The 12513-nt window shown below is 38.1% G+C and overlaps 1 protein-coding gene across 3 annotated transcripts in view; it reads left to right on the top strand.

Annotated features, from left to right (window-relative positions):
• Nucleotides 1-12513, top strand: part of LOC136863052 (adenine DNA glycosylase) — a 140409-nt gene that overhangs the window by 82759 nt on the left and 45137 nt on the right. For all 3 annotated transcript variants that reach the window (XM_067139377.2, XM_067139378.2, XM_067139376.2), the window contains one exon: nucleotides 3083-3387. In XM_067139377.2, the coding sequence (XP_066995478.2) occupies nucleotides 3083-3387 (305 nt within the window). The remainder of the gene's footprint in view (nucleotides 1-3082; nucleotides 3388-12513) is intronic.

The raw sequence follows: 12513 nt of genomic DNA, 5'->3' as shown, positions 1-12513 counted from the left end.
TTAACTAACTACTTGTTAGTATATATTTAACAGGTGTCGATAAAAGCGGCTCAGAGTCTGGTATTTTATATATTTAAACATATGCTGTATTTAAATAATAATAATAATAATAATAATAATAATAATTGTACCGGGCGGTACCCCTCCGCGCCGCTAATTCAAACATTGCGCCAGTTGAAACTCCTCTACTGGAGGAAGCCTGAACTTTAACAACCATGTTAATTCTAAAGTTTCTCAGAAGATGCCGCTATTGTAAATTTTGAAGAGTTCTGAACTGTCTTTTTCGATTTATATTTGTTTTCTCTGTAGTGAGAAGTGTGAACATTCTCTTCTAGATGGCACTACTGAAGAACTGCAATTGTGCACCCTAGTGCGAAGTGAAGGAACTGTTTTTTGAGAAATTTTGTGTTCATAAGTTCGTTCTTTGTTAAATTTCTTTCAGTCATTTTTTGGGTTGGCAGTATAACCCTTCTCTTTCTGCCTGTTTTTAATTTAGCCAATCCCAAATTTCTCTAATTAATTTTTGACCAATAACGTACGTCTTCTCCGATATGAATATGTTGCTTGATCCTAGCCAATAAAGTTGAGGGGGTGTGGGTTCTCATTCTTGAAAGGTCTCGAATGTTCCACGAGGGTATTTAAACTGCTGATTTTCTGGTCTCCGGGCCACTTCAGTAACATCTTTCCTAGTGTGATTATGTAGCAGGGGGCGGGAAGCGCCTCTTTCTTCGGGCAGCAGTTCATCCATAAGGTAATTGCCTTTTAATAACTTCTTTACTCGCTAGCTCAGCAGTTTAACCCTCGGGGCAGGTTCGAAACTTTTATCATGTAACTTTCCTTTAAAATGTAAGACACTTGGTATAAAATTCTATCTCTTTAACTACAAATTGGGATAGAGAGTACCTAACCCTCTCGAGCTCCCACTCATAGTGTTTTGAGGTGACTACGTTTTCATAACAGTTTCCCTTCTTTTGTAATGTAATAAAGTTTTCCTATCGTGTCACCTCCGTAGTATGGGATTAGCCCTTGCATAAGCGGCCTAGTGCCAAATAGGTTTTAAAAGGTGTATTAGGAGTGCAAGTTACGCCTCCACTCAAGTTGGTATTTTGGGGCCATGTTATTGTCCTGTTTCTTTACTGTGTAGGCCTCAGTAGGTTGGGTATTTTTACCCCTGTTCTTGTGTGCCTGGAGGGCAACTTGAAGGTGGAGTTTGGTGTGGCCTTTGAATTGGCTTGAACTTTGAGAGCGGGTTGCTCTTTCTTAAATTTGGTTTCTGTGTGCCTCGAGCAGGCTTTACTGGGTAATTGGGAGCTAGTGCTCCTTGGCATGGTTGGGGATTTCTGCCCCTTTGTTGAACGTTGTTCATATGTAAAGTTGGGCTCATTGCTCAAGGATTGCGTGTCTGGGGGGCTCGAAGCCCAAATCCATTAACAAATTGCAATTGTACATTCTTAACTTGTTGATATGCTACTGAGTACCTGTCATACTTGTTATTTCTTGATCTTGAAAAGAAAATATAACCTTTGTTAAATTTTAAATTAACTTTAATTTCGTAAGTTGAGACCTATTCATCCCAGCACCTTCTTTCACCTCTGCTGTTCCACAGATACCCCGGAACAATAATAATAATAATAATAATAATAATAATAATAATAATAATAATAATAATAATAATAATAATAACATACATCTTCATTATAGACTATAATGCCTTTCAGTGTTCAGTCTGCAAGCCTTTGTGAATTCACTAACCGCCGCCACAATCCTCTATTTGCAGATAGCTCTGTCTCGTTCTGTTCTGTACCTCTTACCTTTAAATCGTTATAAACTGAATCTAACCATCTTCGTCTCTGTCTCCCTCTACTTCTGTTACCCTCCATAACAGAGTACATTATTCTCCTAGGTAACCTATTCTCCTCCATTTGCCTCACATGACCCTACAACTAAACATAACTGTCTCTTCATCTCGTAGCATTTTTCAATTACCTGGCGCATACTGAAAATCAGATCTTGACAGCCCCTCTGTGGTCTGAAATCACACTGGTTTTCATCCAACTTCTTCTCAACCACTGATCGCACCCTTCTTTCCAAGATGCCAGTGAACACTTTGCCTTGTATACTGGTCACTGAGATACCTCGATAGTTGTTGCAATCCTTCCCGCTCCTGTGCTTATAGATAGGTGCAATAATTAGTACTTTTGTCAATGGCTGAGTGGCCTAGTAATTGGTCCTGAGAGTTGGAATATCGGTTGCTTTGGAATGGGAGTGGACATCTCGGACATATTCTGAGTCATGGCCCTCCTTGTGTTCAGGCGGCTAGGACTGTACAATCCACCAGTGGTCCATAACCCATTAGAAGAGAGATCCTCACTTTGACTATGTGGAAGTAAGGGTAGCATCCTGATTCATCTAGCACGCTCAGAACGTTTTAAGCAAGCCTCGGACCTATGGGAGTAACGGAGTCCCACTCCCATTTGACAGACGAGGGACTCCTTGGAATCAACTTGGCGAACAAAATGGAATTCAATGGGGAGCTATCAATACTAATGGGGCTTATGGAAGGAAGAAAGAAAGAAGGAAAGAAAGAAAGTTGAACTGGTTGATTCAGCAAAGAAGATGCATCTAGATGTGTTAGGAGTTAATGATATTCGGGTAAGGGGAGATAACGAGGAAGAGATAGGAGATTATAAAGTGGTCCTTAATTAAGATACACCCCTGACACACATTGCCTGAGTTGCAAAAGAAAAACCAATGGAAAACCATCTTCAGGGTTATCGGTAGTGGGGTTCAAATCCACCATTTCGTGAATGCCAGCTTACAGCTATACAACTCATATTGCATTTTTATCCTTGTGGCACTCTTTTATAGACAGCAATAGTTTACTACTTTTCTGTGTATTTGTACATTTCCATGTGCATTTCTGGAGAATGATTTACACTCTACTGTATATATTGCTCAGAATGACATGTGATAAAACATTTTGTGTCATTGCTGCATGAATCTAATTCTAAGAATTTGAAATACAGACTTTTATTTCATTAAGTTAATTAATATTTAATCGTTTCTTTCCAATTATTTCCAGGCCTTTTAGCAAGCATGTGGGAGTTTCCAAGCTTCTCTATAAATCTACCTACTCAGCCAAAAGTGAAGACAGTTCTACTAGAAAATCTGGAGACATGCCATGGAGTTAAAAGAGATAATGTGGAAAGCAGTTCTTACATAGGCGAAGTGAAACATATATTTTCCCATCTTCATCATACTTATATGATATATGACATTAAACTGACTGAGGAATTTAGTCCCCTCACTTCTACGTGTTACCAAGATCAGCAGTGGGTGTCTGAACAGCAGTTTCCCTCTATTGCTATGTCTACAGGAGTGAAGAAGGTAAGCGGATATTTTTATGTTGACTACTTGTGTGTAAAAGTTAAGGTTAATCTAGGTGAATATATTTCCACCAACTTGGTAAATAACATGCCAGTTTAATTCACTTGCACAATCCATACCATTTGGTGATAACATAACCATGTGCCATCCAATGCAACCAATACTATACCACCAGAAAGGTTGGTGTAATCTTTACAGCATGTGGTCGCCCAGACAGTGACCTGAAAATGGTCTTGCACATTGAAAGAAGTTTGTCCAATGATGCTTGGGATATGGAATTTTGCTTGTGCACCAAAGCCACGCTAAGCACCTTGATGATACATGGAGTTACCTGATGCCTGCAATAAAACATCCAAGTATGTTCCACCAATAGTCTTTAGAATTAATATTATGGAAACAGACTGTCCTGTCCAAACAGGTGATAATCTTAGTTTCCAGGCAGTCATACACAAATGCATATCATATACGGGAACCATCTGCCATTGTTCCCTTAAAAGGCCTGACATATTATTTGAGGTTGAGGTCTATATACACCTTGTCTATGACGTGAAAACAGAGTATGCGAGTCCAATGTGATGCTGTCCCAGTTGGAGACACAACTACTTTCCCTTAATGGTTGCCTTCAACAATGTTAGGTGGTCAGTACCAACTCCCCTGTAGTTGCCATTCATAAACAGAATAGAAATCTTTGAGAAGACTGAACCTAGATGATAGACTCATCTGTAAACAGTACACAGCCCTGCCCCAGTGTTCCTTGCTCTTTGCTCAATGGTTTGTGCAGCACACTGATCAAGCGGTTTCGTAAGTAGTGTTCAATCAACAAATTAATCTAAAAAGCCACCTAATCGATACTTTATATTTCTTTTGCCTTTGGCAAACTTAAAAATACATTAACAAACACAGTTCATGTTTCGACCAGCTGAAGATGAACATGCTGAAGATGACCACTAAGTGGTCAAAACATGTACTGTGTTTGTTAATGTATTTTTAAGTTTGCCAAAGGCAAAAGAAATAAAGTATCGATTAGGTGGCTTTTTAGATTAATTTGTTGGTTAAACTCATCGGTACGGCCATGAAGTGGACAGCTTGCAATACAGTAGTGTTCAAGACGATGCATTTCACAAGTACCAGGCATACAGTTCCACCTGATGCAGATGTTGGTATACAGTAAATCTGGAAATGTTTCTCCCTATGGCTACTCTTGTGTATATAGCAAGGTGTCTACTGTACCCCAACTGTGTTGTCTAGAATTGTGGATTAATAACAACATTCTTGTAGCAACATATTTCTTTACTTTCACTGCTGAACGATTGGCTGATATTTCTACCCTATCGAACTTCTCTTGGACCTTGAGAATGCTTCTCTGTGGCATCTGCTGGCTTTACTACACTGTCAACTGAACTTTGGCTTTCCTCGAGCTATCTGATGATTCTTCCTTACGTTGATATGGATTGTTTGAGTCATTCCAGTGAAATGTAGACTAAATGAATGGATGCATGCAAAAATGGGCTAACAATCAAATTTGTGAAAATTGAGTTAGATGCTGCTAACTGCTGTTTATGATGTAAACTACATTTACTGAAGTGGGCTACCATCAGAGAATTACCTATAAAGAAATACAAGGCTTTGAAGTTCTTGGGGTATCTAAATCATCCTGGCAGAATTGAGTAGCTTTTCAAAATGACTCTTGTCCACTTTCCTAAATTTGTAGTAAATACCAAAAAACGTTTTCAGACCTAAAATCTCTACCAGACCCCTTGGAAATACTTTCTTGATGTTCTTTGTATCATCAGTTATATTTTTTCTCAATATTATCTGCACAGACTCATCAGTTCTGCTATAATGTGAGAAATTAATTTGGACAAAGGTCATTTTGAAACTAAAGTATGGACAAACGACAATTTGAAAACAAATACAGTAGAAGTCCGCTATAGCGAGTACGGCATATAATGAGAACTATGCTATAGCGACAATTGTTTTCTGTCCCTTCAAAATTCCTATATTAAACTGTGTATAAGCATACAACAGTATTCATCGTGAATCATTATTAAAAAGCCTTAAAGAATTTGGCTTACACCAAAAACTTGTTAACCTCATTAGTATGACTTTTAAAAATACGAAGACAAAAGTCAAATTTAGAGGTGAATTATCAGAATCATTCACTATAAGAACTGGACTTCGACAAGGAGACGGACTTTCACCATTGTTATTTAATTGTACATTGGAGAAGGTTATGCGTGAATGGAACAAGAAATGCCAACCAACTATCAAGATCGGTAGAAATATTAAACTCAACTGCCTTGCTTTTGCGGACGATTTAGCATTACTTGCAAATACAATAGAAGAGGCTAAATTTCAAATTGAACAACTAGAAATTATAGCAGAAAAAATGGGATTACAAATTTCATTTGAAAAAACAGACATGTTGCCAACTTTTAAAGTCGATTTACCAGTTATTCAACTGAACAGTAATAAAGAGATTAAAATTGTTCAGAAATTCAAATATCTTGGGGAAATAATAACATGGAACACAAATGAAAAAGAAGCAATAGAACACAGAACAACTAAATTTAAACAAGCACAAAGACTTATCTGGCCAACCTATTAAAAAGAAATCTCTTTCGATAAACGCTAAGCTGAAACACTATAATTCTATAGTTAAACCAGAGGCAACGTACGCTAGTGAAACTTTATTAAAATTAAGTGTAAAATCTACAGACAAATTACAGAAAACTGATAGAAGAATTCTTAAAACAATTTAATAAAAAACACCAAGTTTATGGACAGTGGAGATTGTTGCTTAACAGGATTGTCTATCATGAATGTGAATCAATAATATCTACAATGCATAAAAGAATTTCCTTTTTCTGTCACATATCAAGATTACCAGACACCAGGATATTGAAACAACTATTTGATTATTTTTTGAAAAATAAAATCAATAATAATTGGTTCAAAGAAGTTCAGGATGATTTTAAAGAATTGGGTATAACTCGACAACAAATCAAAGACAGAAAAGAGAAGAGGATTTTGAAGAACAAAAGCATAAGTCTCAAACTAAAAACAGTTGAACGCAAACAATATACTATATCGGACACACAAAGGGCTTCCAGGTCGGAGAGGATGAGAAAGTTCTGGGAGAAGAAAAAGAAGAAATTAACTGAAATTTATTGATTTAAGTGCTCCAATGTGGGCGTAAAATATGTAAAAAATAAATAATAAACTGTGTATCGTCCTTCGGTTACAGCAAAAGCCCCATCACTGACGCATCCGTTATTACGAGCGATTAAGCGCGCACAATTTTTTCCGTTACAGATATTTATCACCCCAGCGATGATATTGCATGCGATCGATTACCTCCAGTAACGTTTTCCCCGCTCTCGTCGACATTCGAAGGCGATGTCGGAGTCGATTAGTAAAACCCGTCTACTGCTGTTCCGTAAAGAAAATTCGAAATGAAAGCGCCATACGTATAGTATGGTTAAGTTTGGATAGGTGACGCCATTTGAATAAGAAAACTGAAACGTTTGAAACAAAATGCGATCGATCATCTTCGGTACAGTATAGTTTTCTCACTTTGTGCATTTGCGAGTTCTCTCGTTGACATTCAAAGGCGATGATGGAATTGATTACTAATATCCGTCGACTGTTGTTCTCTGAAGAAAATTCGAAATGAAAGAGGATAACACGTTTTTCGTAATAAATGCGTAAATAACGTGGCCAATAGCAGTTGTTAACTCGTTAAAAATAATGACTGAAGTGAATGATATCTTGATTTGAATGTTATATACGGAAGTTAAGTAAGAATGTGATACACTTCAAGAAATGGCAGAGTACATCACTGATTTCAGAGGATATTTCATATCTTCTTGCGTCTAATTAAATTTCGGAAAGGCTATTTACATGTAAATTTTTCGCGAGTAGGTTATCATTTCTCTACATGCGTTTCAAATGTGTTTTCATGGTACATATACGGTTACGTTATGTGACGCCGTTTGAAGAAGAAAACTGAAGTGTTTGCCACAGAAACCTCTGGAGTGATACTGTATTTCTCTGAATTCAAGACTTTTTTCTCAGAATCTCATGCGAAAACTCAAGGGTTGTCTTGCATTCGCGGCCTAACAGTAAGTTAATGGATACCACTGGCAACTACCGCAGTAACCACGCTGCTTCTTTTCACACATGCACAAAACTTGTTGACAATAAACGACCGGCTCCTTACTATAGCCTACATCGCTGTCCGCGACTACCGGTTATATAGTGCTTGTGTGTAACGTCACTGGATCTCAGGAAATAGTGAAGAGAGTATGACGTTCTATTAGCTTCTACAAAGACATTTCTCAAATCTGCAGAATGGCATTAAAACATGCGAGCCTTCGAATTCTTAGAAAGGCCATGGCTACTCAGTGGCAGAGTTATAACACGTCTATTGTACTTGACGCTTAGTAAAATTAAGTTTTATAGACAACAGGAATATTTACGTGATGGATAGTTGTATTGTAAAGATATGTGGAAAAGGTATTGCCGGCAAATTTTCAACGGGTTCTAGTCGATATTATGATTCCAATTTTACTGTAAGTTAATGGTTATTAAACACTCATAAATGTAGAATAATTGTGCAGCCGCAAGAAAATATGGCATAGGCCTAACTAAAGCCAATATTTGGCGTTAGTGTGAAGACAAAGAGCTAAAAAAAAATGCGTACTGTACAAAAAAGACATTCAGTGGTCCGCAACAAGGACGCTTTAAAGAAGTCGAAGATGAAATTGTGAGGTATGTGCACGAAAAACGCTAGGGCGGAATGGCCATACCGTGGCGCAATAAACTCGTTCGTTGACTTTCAACGTCCGCGATTAGGCCTATACATCGCCAGCCACTGAATTTGGCCGAACCCGGCAAACGGGACGTGCGTGTACCGGTAGCCGGTTATATCTGACGCTGAGTAAAAGTAACAGTTTTATAGACAGCAAGAATACTTTTCTGATGGATCGTCGTATTGTAGAGACGCATGGAATAGGTATTGCCGGCAAATTTTCAACGGGTTCTCTTCAGTATTATGATGCCAATTTTAAGTTAATGGTCCTTAAACCCACGGAAATAAAGAAAAATTGTGCAGCCACAAAAAAAAAAAAAAAAAAAGGAAGGCATGACGAAAATTAATGTTCGCCGTGTAAAAATAGTCTTAAAATGCATAGGCCTACTGTACAACAAAGGCATTCATATGATTTTACGAAGTACTTTTTGAGTCTGATTTAAAATTTTTGAAGGAAAAAGTGGGGTTCATCTTGGATTCGGAGAAATACGGTACTATCTTTCTTCAGAATAAAATTAAACATACACTTTCATGTAGTATCGGATTTCGAAAAATAACAAACAAGTAAGCCGGTGTGGATATCATCTGTGGAAACGCAAGCTTTGAACAAACTTATTGCTGTTTCATACCGATTTTAATGTATATGGGGGGTTTCCTGACTTTTATACAAAAATCGGATATAACGACAATCCGTTATAGCGAGTAAATTTTTCGCTGTTATGAATTCTCGCTATAACGGACTTCTACTGTGCATTGGACAAGAGACTTTTTGATTCTAAAATGAGGATAGAAATGTAATTGCACAATATTAAGCATGGTTAGTAACTAATACGATTGCAATAAAAGTAATAATTGAGTTGAATGTTAAATTGATGGATATTGTACTGAAAACAGCTTTTATTAATGAATAAGCATACAAAAGTCAGATATTTCTGTTCGTGTGGTACTTTCAGAGTAAATTTCTGGCTAAATTAAATAACATTTCCTTAACACTTAGAAAGCGAGTTTCCAGTCCTTACAACTCATCGGCATCCTCCATCATACCCCTCTCCAACTCATCCTCTGACACTTCATCACTTGTATCTCGATTAATTACCGCACTGTAGAACTGCAAACCAGGATTTTCCTCCCACTGATCAACAAAATGAAGTTCCAACAGCCTTTTTTACATCTGCAATTTTTTGATCCCTTTATTGGGACACCAATGGGAATCAATGGTGTAGGTGAACGTGAAACGTCCACACTTGGTTTAAAAACCTTCTTTGACATTCCTATGTCAGTATTATACCAGGGTTCACCTCTAACTAGAATAGGAGCAGATGGAGTCACCCCTCGAGTAATGATGAATCTCTTTGCTGTTACAAATTTGAAACACCATTGCCCAGGTTTCTTCATGCTTTGTTGTGACACAAGCTTCCAGTCATATACAGGCCAATCATTTCCCATTCTGAAAACTGTTCCATGGTTACCAAAGACCTCCGAAAATCTTTCAGGCTTGATAATTGTGTCAATATCATGGAGTTCAAGTTCTATCCATCCGAAAACCCTATCTGGTGGCATGTAGGAGTGTCCTGGCACAGGGAAAAGTACACGCACTTCCCTCATGTGGCGTGGAGCACAGTTTGCAAGCCAGTACATGATCATACATATCATTGAGGAATTTTTGTTCTGCCCCCCCACATCTATCTGCAAACATACGGAGCCTTCGAAATTCTTGTTATTTAATCTGTGATACACAGCAGATGAAATCTGTGCTGATCTTTTAGCTCCATCTGCCTCAGTCCATGTGTAAATGAAGACCTTGTCTTTGGGCTGCTTCTTAGTGGACGTACCTTCACATATTGTAAAATTATAGATGTACATCTATCTACTGTAGTAGGCAGCTGTGATCAGGTACCCTGGTGAGAACTTGATTTTTCTGACAGTCAAACAAAATTGTTATCTCTTCATCATTCTTCGCTCGTAGTTATGAAAATATGCATCACTTCTTTTCTTGTGTACTTCAAACTCTGCAATGCAAGATGTATCTCCAGCTTGTATTTTGTATTCATACTGAATACATTTTGAGCATTTATCAACAGCTGGTGAGCCAAAACTTAAGTTGTATTCATTTATGAATATGTCATAGAAATAAGAATATGGGACTTTCAGTTCTACAGTAGTGTTATCATTGTACATCGTACAGAGTTTCTGAATTGAAAGATAACTGGGTAAATATTGTCTCATTTTATTTGATGCACGACAATAGTGTTTCTCCAGTGGAACAAGTCTTTCGATGAAAGACTTCACGAGAGTTCTTTTTTTTGACAAAGAGGTGAGATTTGTAGTCTCCACCCCTATTATCTCTTGGCACCTGTCCACTTCTAAAATGCTTACTGCAGACCCACTAGGCCTGCTTCTCACTAATACCTAGAATAGAGCAGAAGCTTTTCTTACATACCTGAACAAGCTCTGTTTTTCTGTTTGTAGTCTTAGGGATCAGGAAACGATGAACTGTTACACGAACCTGCTTTCGTTCCTCTCGAGGTTTTGCACGTTTGGGGGATTCACTTTGTGTGTACATGCACGCACATTAATGGTGTCCCGACATAAACAATCAACACTGCCCCACTCCAGTACTGAAAAAGAGGGAGAGAGTAAGGCGATAGTGTTGAAGGCCACTCTCCAGTACTGAAAAGGAGGGGAAGGGAGTGAACAGGTAGTGCTGAATACACAGTGTGTGTATTCCGGCGTTATACTGTAACATTGTAATAAGATGGCTCCTATCCTATCACAGGTGAATCGAGGCCGTATTATTGGCATGTGGGAGGCTCACATGGTCCCCCAAGCAATAGCACAAGCAATACCATGCAGTCTTACAAGCAATAGCACAAGCAATACCATGCAGTCTTAAGACAGTTTGGAGATGGATAGAAGTATGGCAAGAACGAGGTGAAGAAGGATTGGTAGATCATAGGACACATAACAAGGCTCCTAGAAGAACTACTCCAGAACAGGATGCTGGAATCATTCAAACTATGGACAATTCTCCGTTTGCAACTATCGATAATGCGATTGCCGCATTGGAATTGCCAGTAAGCCGGACTACCGTGAGTCACCGACTCCACGCGGCAGGTATTTACAATCGCCGAGCTGCGAAAAAGGGGCGACTTCTTCCTATCCACAGAGAACTTCGCATAGGCTTTGCACTACAAGAAAGTGTTACTCCACGACAGGAATGGGAAATTACAATTTGGTTGGATGAAAAGGTATTTTGCTCCGATCCAGGTAAACAGCTGAAGTGCTGGCGTCCAGTTGGAAAGCGTTATGAAGAGCCCTTTGTCCAGGTAACTAATCAGTCAGGTCGCGTCACATGTGGCGTATTGGGGTGGATAAGTGGTGCTGGTCCAGGAGAGTTGATAGAGATCACTCCACATATGACTGCTTGTGAATATGTGGACATTTTAGAGGGTGCCGTTCTTCCTAGTGTTCGAGCTATTTACCCCATTGAAGAAGTTCCTGTTATCAGGTTTGTGCAAGATAAATGCTCTGTTCACACTGCACATGTAACCGAAGCTTTCTTCAAACGGCATTCTGACGTTCACGTGCTTGACTGGCCTCCCAAGTCGGCTGACTTAAATATAATAGAACATGTTTGGGCACGAATGGTAAACATGTGGGTTCCAGGTCAGGAGAGAACAAGAGCGGCTCTGTTAATGCACTGCCATCGAGTTTGGGCGAATCTAGGAAATGAACCAGATTTTTTCCAACATCTGATAGATTCCATTCCCAAGTGGCTAGAGCAAGTGATAAACAGGAACGGGGCTTGGACTGATTATTAATTCTGGGAGGGAGGAGGAACCCGTCACTTACAATTGTTGTAATGTCAGTATATGACAACTCTTTAGTTATTTAATACCCATTTCACAATTAGTTCTGAGTTAATTTCCATTTTTTCTTTTCTTGAAATGATGTATGTATAGACAGTGCATTATGTTTATTATTTTACCGTACATTTTATTTATATATTTTCGAGGAAGATGCAATACGTTCATATTTTTGATAAGATATTTCTGTAAAAGTGTGTTAATTTTATAATAATTAGTTATGTTGAGATGTTGCTATAATAGCATTTTTGTTGTAAAGACAAGACTTTCTATTTTATGCAAATTGAATTTGAATTATATTAAATAATTTTCAGATGTATTTTCTTATTGCTCAAGAAGTAAAATGTATCTTTAGTTATTTTTATAAAGAAATTCTTACACAGTTATACATCAATACCTTATTTTAGCATATTAATTTTCTGTTTATAGAATTTATCGTAATTCTAT

Source organism: Anabrus simplex, chromosome 2, assembly GCF_040414725.1.
Source record: "Anabrus simplex isolate iqAnaSimp1 chromosome 2, ASM4041472v1, whole genome shotgun sequence".
Taxonomy (NCBI): domain Eukaryota; kingdom Metazoa; phylum Arthropoda; class Insecta; order Orthoptera; family Tettigoniidae; genus Anabrus; species Anabrus simplex.
The sequence above is the reverse complement of the archived record's forward strand: the minus strand, read 5'-3'. Positions and strand labels throughout refer to the sequence as shown.